Raw genomic sequence first — 10,318 nt, forward strand, 5'->3', positions numbered from 1 at the left:
AATGGCCTTTTGGCAACACTTGAAGTTTTTTTGGTTTTTTTTTGGGTTTTTTTTTGTTTTTTTTTAAGAAGGGAAAAAGATGACCCGCTAACAGAATTTAGCTGGAGATTGGGCAGATTATTTAGACAGCAGGCAAGAAGGGCAAATCTTGCAAATAGTCGAGATAGTGCCAGAAAGACAGTTACAAGCCTGAGTCACTGCAATACTTTTTCATACAAGTACCCTCCTGTAGCATCTGTACAGGCATGGTGCCAAGCTACAAGTCAGAAAGGCTGGTGTTTAAAAAAAAAAAAAAAGGAAAAAAGAGAAGTGGCCATATTGGATCCAATTATTAGTCTTGGCTATTATTAAAGACAAGCCAACACAATGCACCACATACTATAAAGGAAAAAAAAACATTTCTTCTGATGAAGTTTCAGACAGACTCTTCAGAGTGATATGAATATAACACTATGAGTCACTGAAGTGACAGTCATGCAGCCAAATCCCTCATGCAGTTTGAAGTTTAACCATAAAACTCCTAGCAAACTTGCAATTTCTGAAATTAAAATAAGCAGTAAGTTTTTATAGATGTTATCCAAAAGATATGCTATATTCATATGAAGTGTACTATGACAGACAACTCACATTTTTACCTGTAGCCATCTAATATTAAACCTGTTCATCTAAAAAAAAATTGAAGGGGCTGTGCAAAAGATAAACATGATTTTTAAAGCTACACATTTTAGTTCTACTGTAAGTTTAATACCAGTACTCTGTAGCATCATTTTAAAATGTTCTGAACACAAAATACCATTTGAAACAAATGTTGATACAATGGTTTTGTAGAACCAGATTTGGTTTCAACATTTTGCAACAGTGCAAATTACCCATTTCAGAGGAAGCAAGAAAGGGGAGCATCCAGCAAACAATGTCACAAAGGATGAGCACAAAACAGATGTGGGAAAAATAAACAGCCTTCCTGCCCTGGAATTTGTAAAAAGGTCTGCAAAGAGCAAACAGGACTTCTCACTGCAATTTGACTTCTAGACCTATAAAAGGAGTCCCATGAGAAACTAGACTCAGATGAATAAAATAATGTGAAGAAATAATAGTGAAAGTATTCAAGGCTTTCAAAAGGAGAACTTTGCTCTTGGACTTTAAGTTTTATCAAACATTTTGCCTTATCCTGCAATTAAAGTGTTGCTATATGAGTTTATTCCTACAGTGCTATTAGAACAGTTTCTCTCCTTAAATACTGTCTTCAAAGCCAGCCTTTGTCTATTTCTGATTTAGCAGAATTTTTTTCTAGAGAAGCTATTTGAAGTTGCTTTGACAAAAGTCGGCTAATACAGGATAATTACTGTAGTAATTTTTTAAACTACAAATACAGGTGCCCCAGTACAATACTTGTAAGATAGTTTCACATTCCTTGGTAAGTGATTAGCACCGCAGGCTTCATGGTCTCCTCCCTGTTTTAAGATGAGGAATGTGCTATGTGTTGCCCTTAAACTACGTAGGATTAGCTAAGAGAAGGATTTTTCACATCCGTGATTAACAAGGAATAACTGTTCACCCCCTTCAGGGCTGTTCAAAAACCTGAACTGATTACTCTTCTGCTACCTATAACACATTCAGGAAGTATTAACCCTTCCAGTGCTCACATTCTCACACTGAAACTAAACAGGTGCTTAAGGGCCAATGCTTTAAAAAGCAGTGAACCAAAAACATTAAACATCCTCAAAACATACCAGCACGTACATCGGCATACGAGGTCTTAGGCAGTCTGGCCCAGATTGTCCTGGCTGAGGTAGTGAGAATCTGTCCAGAATGTACCCCAAGTAAAAGAATTAAATCTTAGGCTTCAGGAACAAAACTGTGGCCGAGAAGAGCAACATACCAAAATAAGATCTGGAGTCAGTGAGCAAGGAAGTCAGACACCAAGTTCTAGCTAAAGATCTGAGAACTCATCGTAAGACCTCAGCACAACCTCCTTTCAGATAACAATTCTGCTGCACTTACACAAGATAATGTCTTACTCCAGAAAGAAGCCGATTTCCTTCAGGCTACTTGTACAGTCAAGCACAACACGATGAAATATCTTCCATAGACTGACTATTCTTTTACCTATTACAGTGAGGCAAATGATTTCTGAACACTAGCAGTGACTCAACTGCTGGCATAGCTTTTTTTCACCACTAGCCCTAAAATTCCACACTAGCTTTTAAGTTTCACATCTAATCCTTTAGAAATCAGAAAAAATAATCAGATCATGCCTCACAGTTAAGAGCTGTCTGACTGCTGTTATGGTCAAATTTGAAATATTTGACATTTTTTCTAGAAGTCCCAGCGCCCAAAGTTTTATTACGTAGCTGTGTGGAAGTGATACCTGAGATTTTTAAAACTTCTCTTCTGCAACTGAAGGGCTACCAGAGACTCAAAAACCAAAAAGCAACGATTCATAACAAAGCCGATTATTTCGGAATTGACTTCTGGACACAAATGACATTATTTACAAATCTTAGAAAATCCTGCTAAACCTCTTAAAAGTTACTAGTTTTCCTACTTAGAATTCAAGTTCTATGGGTAAAGCTAATTAAAGACTTGGAATAAAACTACAACCTCATGCCACACATCAATACATAATAAAATGTTAGTACATAGCTTTATTTTAATCTCTGGGCAGCATGTTTTATCCTATCAGGGATAGTGTAAGCCATATTTTTCTAGGATCATAACCATTATTAGGAAAGTTCACGATGGTTCGCTTTCCCTCATGCAGTCTATTGGTTTATGGGAAGACGTGTCAAGGGGGAATATTATTCTTGACATGAAAGAACATACACAGAAAAGTTACCATGGCTTTTTCCTAAACTAGACAAAACTATAACTGTACTAGTTTGCCTGTTTTATGACAGATGTTAATTCCCTCACTAATTTTTCAGTCCTGATGGGCAGTAGTGCCCAAGCCAAACTGTATTTGCTTTTATCCTAGATGCAAAACTTTGTTTCTTAGTTCATCCTGCTGTTCATGCTTTTGTAAGACAAGATGCTCTATAAAGAGAGACTGTGGTAGCTCATTCTGAGTTTTGCTTTTATAAAAAGCAAAAACTGCTAACACAGCCTATATTCACCTCATTTATCAGGGATAGATTAGAACCCAAAGATATAACCCTAACCACATAACATAGGAAATAGAGCTAAAAAGTCCTTTATGTTACTTAAGCCTATTTTATATCTTTGGTGAGATGGACTCACATATTTAGATTAGAATTATGCCCTTGCTACAGAAGCTGCAAGCATGGCGTTTTCATACAGCTTTGTATCTAGAAAAAGATATCCAAACAGTACTTCATTTTGTTTACTACATAACAAATTTTTTTCCTAATTTTTCCTTTATACTTCTCCTGTTGTGCACATCTACAAGTTTCAAATTGTTCATCTACAGCACGAACAAAACTTTTATAATTTTCAGTACTATTGAGTCAAATGATTACATTCCTAAGTAAATGCCCTCTTCATAAAATAACTTTTAACAACTTGCTGTCATATATTTGGGAAGATGGAGGCCCCAATAAACAAGTTCCTCAGTTTGGTATTTTAGAAATGTGTTGCAAAAATTTAGAAATAATTCATGAACTGTAACAAAACATGCAATTATTTAAATATTTCTCATTATTCAGTGATAGGTTACACAAAATGTGGAAATGCAACACAGATGGCTTTCACTTTAAAAGCTATTTCAAGTATCAACTTGAAGTTCAACCCTTAAAGCATTCTCTTCTTGAACTCAGGATTTCAGAGCTTACTTATGCAATATAACTCAGGGGTTTTTCTGTTCTTCATTTTTTATTTTAGTATGTAGCTCAGATACTGATTTTCACAGATTACAGTTGTTACAGAACCAAGAAAAGTACACTTCTACACTCCTTTTCCATAGAAGTGGTGTCTATGTACAAAGACAGCTCTTTAGAACTGTTAAGATAATACACGGACATTTTAGAAATAAATACTATTAATTCAAGTATGAGCAGCGTATGGTTCAGCCTGGAAATTTTTAGCCCACACAAGTAATTTTTCCTCACAAGAGAAGTCAGTGGGGCAACTCATGCAAACCAAGTTATTCACATGGTGAGTGCAGAATCAGACTCTGTTAGCATTTTAGGGGCGTATTGTTGCCTCAATAGATTATTTACAGGTACAGGAAGAAAAATCTGGGTAGTTTTCAAACTACTGCTGCAATCTCTTCCTATCTGTACATCTTTTGCATGTTCAGCATAGTTTTAGAACGAGCATATCTGGTGTCTCAACTACTAGATTAGAAATATCTCTTAGAAAAACTAATGATTAAGAGCAATGTTCCAATATCAGCAGACAGACCTTTTTTCCTAAATGAAAAGTTAACTGCTCTGGTGCATAAACAAAGAGTATATTTAGCCCTCAAAACACAACTACATTGTTTTTCTGGAGTACGAAGAATTTCAAGGAAGTTTTAGACTTAAGAAGCTCATAGTAGAATTGGTTCATGTCTATAGCAGCTGTCTTCCCGCCAGATTTTATACTTCCCTCCAGGTGACAAGCGCTTGTAAAAACACTGGGATATTTCTAGTAGTAGCTGTAAGACCACAGGGGAGGGTGGTGGGGGCGGGGGGATAAAAGCAAATGACTACTTTGGCTCTTTTTCCCCTCAGTCCAAGCATTTGCCTTCAGAAAACAGATTTTCAGGGCTATCTTGTTTTCTTACAAGACTTGTTCAAACTAATTGAAACATCACACCTCAGACCATCACACCTCCTACTTTCCAGCAACGAAATGCAGAGGACCTCACCACGGATACGTGGCTGCGGTTTCGATAAGAGAGATTCAGAGGCCATAACGGGCTTCATGGGAGCTGCCATGCAGTGAACAGTCACACGCTCTAGGTAGCACTATCCAAAAAAAGACCCTACTCATATGAACGTGGGCTCATAATACAAGTTACTGGTCAATATAAAAGTCTGGCAAATGTTAAACAGAAGACTGACAAAAGTGTAATTAATCCGGGAATTTTGGTGCTGCTTCAGGACATACACAAAGGTACAAGCTGCCCCATTCATTGACAAACAGGCTGTACGTATTGAAGTTCAGAGAGCTGTTTCAGACACTGAGAGCGTCTCCACACCACAATAGTGCACGCAGTTCAGCTGTTCAAGGTTGAGCCTCAGAAGAAAGCCATATTCACGTCAAATTTACTAGCTCCAAGCCCAGGCAGTGCTGTACCAAATCAGAGCAGAGCTAGGCTGGGCCCTCGACAACCCTGGACCTTCAGACAATCCTACCACAGATTATAACTAAGCGATGCACAGCTGTGTATACACATCTATTTCACTGAAGACTTTTCAGAGAAATATGCAGCTGAAGGGCTTACAGCAAAGTCACATTTGTCTTTGCTAGGGTCTCTCCAGCAACTAAAACTTCCACAAACCTAAAACCTACCTGATTACATCTCCAGTTTCCATCTTGTTCCCTCCTCCAGTTCTTATGCAAGAGGCTCTGCTGTATGATCATCTATTGCTAACCGAAGATTTTTACTTTAAAGTTTCATCAGGGCTGCTGTAGTAATAAACACCACTGTAGCAAGTGTTTATTTTGGTTTTGGTTTCCATTGCCTTTCTACAGTTACACTGGTGTGACACAAATTCCTGCCATGGGGCACACTAGGTCTAAACAGCTTTGTGTACATGCTACTATGTATATCTAACGTACTACAGATTTGTTGCTGCTTAATTAAACTACAGGAGAAACATTTCTAACCACCTAAGAAGAGTGTACATAGCTTTAATCAATCTATAGCTTAAGTAGCTTTCTTAGAAAGAGAGGGTTGAGAGTTTCCTTAGAGACTGGATTTTGTGAGTGCTTCAGGTCTTCAGTTCCCACTTCAGAGCTCTCTCATTTAGAGAGAGCTGAGAATGTTCAGCATTTTGCATGATCTGATCTGCAAGTCAGCATTCAGATAAAACTACTGAACCGTTACTTGAAAGTCAGGGTGATTGGTGTAAACAGAAATGATTTTAACTGAAATTCCAGTTAGAAAACAAAAAGCAAAACAAACAAAAAACACATTATGACCTCCAGAAATTCATGTTCTTTTTTTCAGAGGGAAACTGTTGTGCAAGTCTGCTCCTCGCTTTCGAAGGACAACTGAACTACAGGCAAAGTATTGAAGAGTTCAGTCTGTATACCCTGGCACAAGATATTCTAATATAAGCAATACATTACAATATAAACAATTTTAGAAACCAGTTCAATTCATTTAAGTTGCAGTAAAGGCTCTCTTAAGTCTGCCACTGGCATACTAAGCGGACTGCATCAGGTATTCTTTGACAGTAGCTTGGCTCGCTCTATGAAATGTGGCATCCTATACTTAAAGCTTGTTTCTTAAGGAAAAAAATATACAGATATATAAAAAGTGCTTGCTTTTTAGTGTGTAAAAAGAAAAAAACTTGAAGGAAGTATCCACAAGTTTCCTGCGAAATCGTTTTGAATTTCAGAATCCCAAGGAGATGAATTGGCTGTCAGAAAACAATGCGCCTTCATCAGACGGACTTGGCAGTTGTAAACAAGAGGAATTTTCTCAGCTTTTCCTCACTAATATGAAATATTTGCTCTTAGCCAACAGCTGGGGCGTTTTAAAGACATCCTGCATATATATTCAAATTACAAATCACCCACACACCTAATGCTGACTGAATTTCTGCAAATTAAAAAAAACTCTGACAATTACTGGAGCAGATGCAAAATAATTCTACAGGCAAAGCAGAATCTAACTTTGCAGGTCTTTAAAACTGATTAAACTTCCAAATGTCTTGGTTTGCCTACTGAAGAGACAAAAATAACCCACAACAGTAGCTTCATTTACCAGAATTTTCATCAGAACTAGTATCTTATAAAATTGAAAATACCTATTCCCCCCCCCGAAAACTTTAAAGATTTATCAAGACAGAAAAGCTTTAAAAAAGAAAAAAAAAAAAAAAAACTAACCAAAATCCCCCAAATCATAAGGGCAAGATGTAAGCATTTCTCATTTTGGGTTCAGACAAGCACATTTTAACCACTGAAGTTCAATTTTGCTAATACTGCAATTCTGTATTCTACTTTGCAAGTCTTACATTTTCGAGGCATTTAACCGTAAGTTAAAATAATATCGTTAATAAATCAGGTAACAGGATCTTGCTTCAGGATAATCAAGAAACAAAGTTGATTATGTATTGTTTTAACTTTAGCAAGTATTTTGTATCTCAATGGCAAATCACATTCACGATGAAATTATAGATGTCTGTTAATGTTTCATATATGTATGCTTAGTCTTGCAATATGAACTACACTGCTGTTTAATTTTCTAGTTAGACCCTATAAACCAAAATTAGGAATATGTATATATTACTCTAATATACCCCTCAGCAGGAGAAGCTGTACTAAATCTATACACTTTGTAGAACGTTTAAAACACCTTGTAAAAAAAACATTGCATTAAATTTGTTTTAATATGCTTTTGAAGAAATTCTGACTCTGCATTTCTGAGAACGGTCTCATTTAAAATTATTCAAAAAATGTTTTACTACATAATGACATTCAATTTTTAGGTCAAAAATTACATTTGGGGGTGGAAAAAAGGAGGTAATTCTCAAGTACATGATATTTCAACTATTATGGAAATATTTCAACTATTATGGAAATATTTCAACTATTATGGAAATATCATAATTGCACTGGTGGTTACTAAGTAAGTTGCTTTACCAGCTTTATACTTATCTTTACATGAAACTATTGCCAACATTTTTTAAAAAAAAAAAACCAAACATACAACAATTCTGGATACAGAACACATTTTAGTAAAGACAAAAAGATGAGGCCAATGCCGATTTCCAGTGGAGTAAAGTAGTTCTCTCAGTGAATGAGAAAATAAACAAGACCTTGGAAGCACGCTTAAAGAAAAGTTGATATAATGAAAATGCAACAACTAAGATGCCTGAAAATGAAGATATGACTCTGCAGTTTTACATGAATAGACATTAATACAGGGGGTTTCTTAGGCCTTTCTTGCTCCAAAGTGAAACTATATCCAACTACCATCATCTTGCCTTTAATACTTATTATGAGTTGTACAATATGTTAAAAAAAACTCCATATGCAGCAAACCAAAAGCATGCACTGAAAATTAAGTAACTAGTATAAAAAGCTATACAGCTTCAGGAATTATATTTTCTAATCGAATGTCCTACTGCAGCCAAGCAGGTGCTTACACTTCAACTTCTCCAGGCAAGATGCTTTCTTTCCCACCCCATTCTCTCCCCCCACAGAACTCACTTTTTTTAGTGGCCAAATCCTATTTGCCTTTTTGAAAGTTAACGGTCAGTATTTTTTTCTAAGGCTTCATAAAAGCTTTAGTCCTTTACTTTCATATAAAAACTGGAGTAGGATTGAACTACTGCTTCCATACTGCACATACCAAGAAGATATTTTCAACTAGCAGTTACTTCTAATAGGACTTTATATGAAACACCAACATCTCCAAGACTAGTATCTCACACTGTACCTAATAAAACAGGCTTTTGTAGGTTTGTTTATTTGCAAAAAATCCTTGTGTATTCAGGGGAAAATACTGCAACACATGCAAGCAGTTTCCTACAAGACAAGTGCCGTTTACTTTTTTTGCTTATCAAAGATCCCCTCCCCCCCATACACACACTGAGAATTTCTTACTGCTCATGTTGCTCAATAAGGAGAAATGTTCAAGTTAAAAAAAAAACAGAGGTCTGATTGCCTTAACACACAACTTGTTTTCTCATACAGTTTGAAATTAGAAATACTTACAGCCTCTCCAGTTCTTTTAAATCCTGGAACGCTCCTCTTTCGATAGTGCTGATCTTGTTCTCCATGAGCTGACTGAAATGGAGAAATTTTTATACAACAGTTTTAATAGCTGATCACTTGTTGCATTAACACTAGTCATTTGAAGACAACTACATTTTCATTAAAACAGTACAACTGTTACTCTAGAATAACATCCAATTTAATATTCTGGACCCTTCTTATCCAGCACTTTATATGGGCTCATACAGCCCAAAGGAGGAAGAAATCTTCTTTAAAATAAATAGGAATAGATATTGCACTTACATAATTAAATTAAGAGTCACAGATTAAAACATAGCATTTGTGCACACACACACACAAGCATCACTGCCCTTCGGCAAGTTATAAATCGAGCAGTATGAAGGCAAAAATCAGCCTCACATGAGAAAAAATTAAACAAAAATACCTAACTGTGGTGTTGGTGGAAAAAAAAGCATCAATGAAATATTGCAGGGAGACAGTAAACATGGCCATAGTTTTATTTGGTTTAGAAAAAAACACCTACAATATGCTATTCTGATTAACAGAGAAATGGAAAGGGATTTTTATATGATTACTCACTCAAATAAGATCACCTTGAAAAAGCTAAGAAAACTCTGCAGTATTTTAAACTCAGTATTACTTAGATTTTTTCCCCCAGTAATTCAGTATCTGAAAAGCTCCATACTGCTGAAAACAAAGCGATTTACTGAAACAATCCAAATTATTCCCCAGTCGAAGTGCTTCTTTTTACCCAGAAACTGTAAAACGTGAACTGTAATTTGCTAACCTTAAACTGAAGCCACTCCAACAGTTATTAAACCAATTTTAACAACCCTTATTTTTAAGCTACATGCCAATTTAAAACCTCAACTTATTTTGCAGCCTTAAAGTGATATTAAAAATATATAAACAAGATGGTTTGTATGACATTTGCTAACTTTTTTAATATATCTATAATGTGGAGGAGGGGCAATGAGTTCAGATGCAGTAGCACGATAATTAGAAGGTGATAACCTTTACAACTTATTAGCTGAAAGATAACTGCGTCAACAGTTTTCGTAACATAGGCTGTAATACTAGTCCTAAAAGGTATCAGGGATAGAAAGAGAAAACTTACAGAACTCGAAGGTGCCTTAGACCAGCAAAGTCGATCTTGGTGATTCTTGTGATGTTATTTCCATTAAGATCCCTAAGGAGAATAATTTATATGCAGCAAAATTAAACATCCAGAGGTTATTTTATTTTTGTTTTGTTTGCTTTCATGGTCACAGCATTTTTGGAAGTTACAAGAACTTAAATGAACCCAATGATCCATACCTAGGACTAACGCTGGGTGAGTTCCAGATTTTCAAGTCACTAAACGAAGGTTTATCTTGAAAGCAGTACTTTAAAACTTTGTAATAAGAGACCCTCACAGAGTCTGTTTTGCCTGCTGTTACGTAGCTCACGTTTATGTCTAACACTA

The 10,318-nt window shown here is 36.0% G+C and overlaps 1 protein-coding gene across 7 annotated transcripts in view; it reads right to left on the reverse strand.

Moving 5' to 3' along the window:
- The window catches only part of SLIT2 (slit guidance ligand 2), a 261,240-nt gene that overhangs the window by 248,132 nt on the left and 2,790 nt on the right, over positions 1-10,318 (reverse strand). For all 7 annotated transcript variants that reach the window (XM_064511374.1, XM_026121952.2, XM_064511376.1 and 4 more), the window contains exons 2-3: positions 9,971-10,042; positions 8,833-8,904 (exon numbers count right to left, since the gene is read on the reverse strand). In XM_064511374.1, the coding sequence (XP_064367444.1) occupies positions 8,833-8,904; positions 9,971-10,042 (144 nt within the window). The remainder of the gene's footprint in view (positions 1-8,832; positions 8,905-9,970; positions 10,043-10,318) is intronic.

The sequence above is a fragment of the Dromaius novaehollandiae genome, chromosome 4 (assembly GCF_036370855.1).
Source record: "Dromaius novaehollandiae isolate bDroNov1 chromosome 4, bDroNov1.hap1, whole genome shotgun sequence".
NCBI lineage: Eukaryota > Metazoa > Chordata > Aves > Casuariiformes > Dromaiidae > Dromaius > Dromaius novaehollandiae.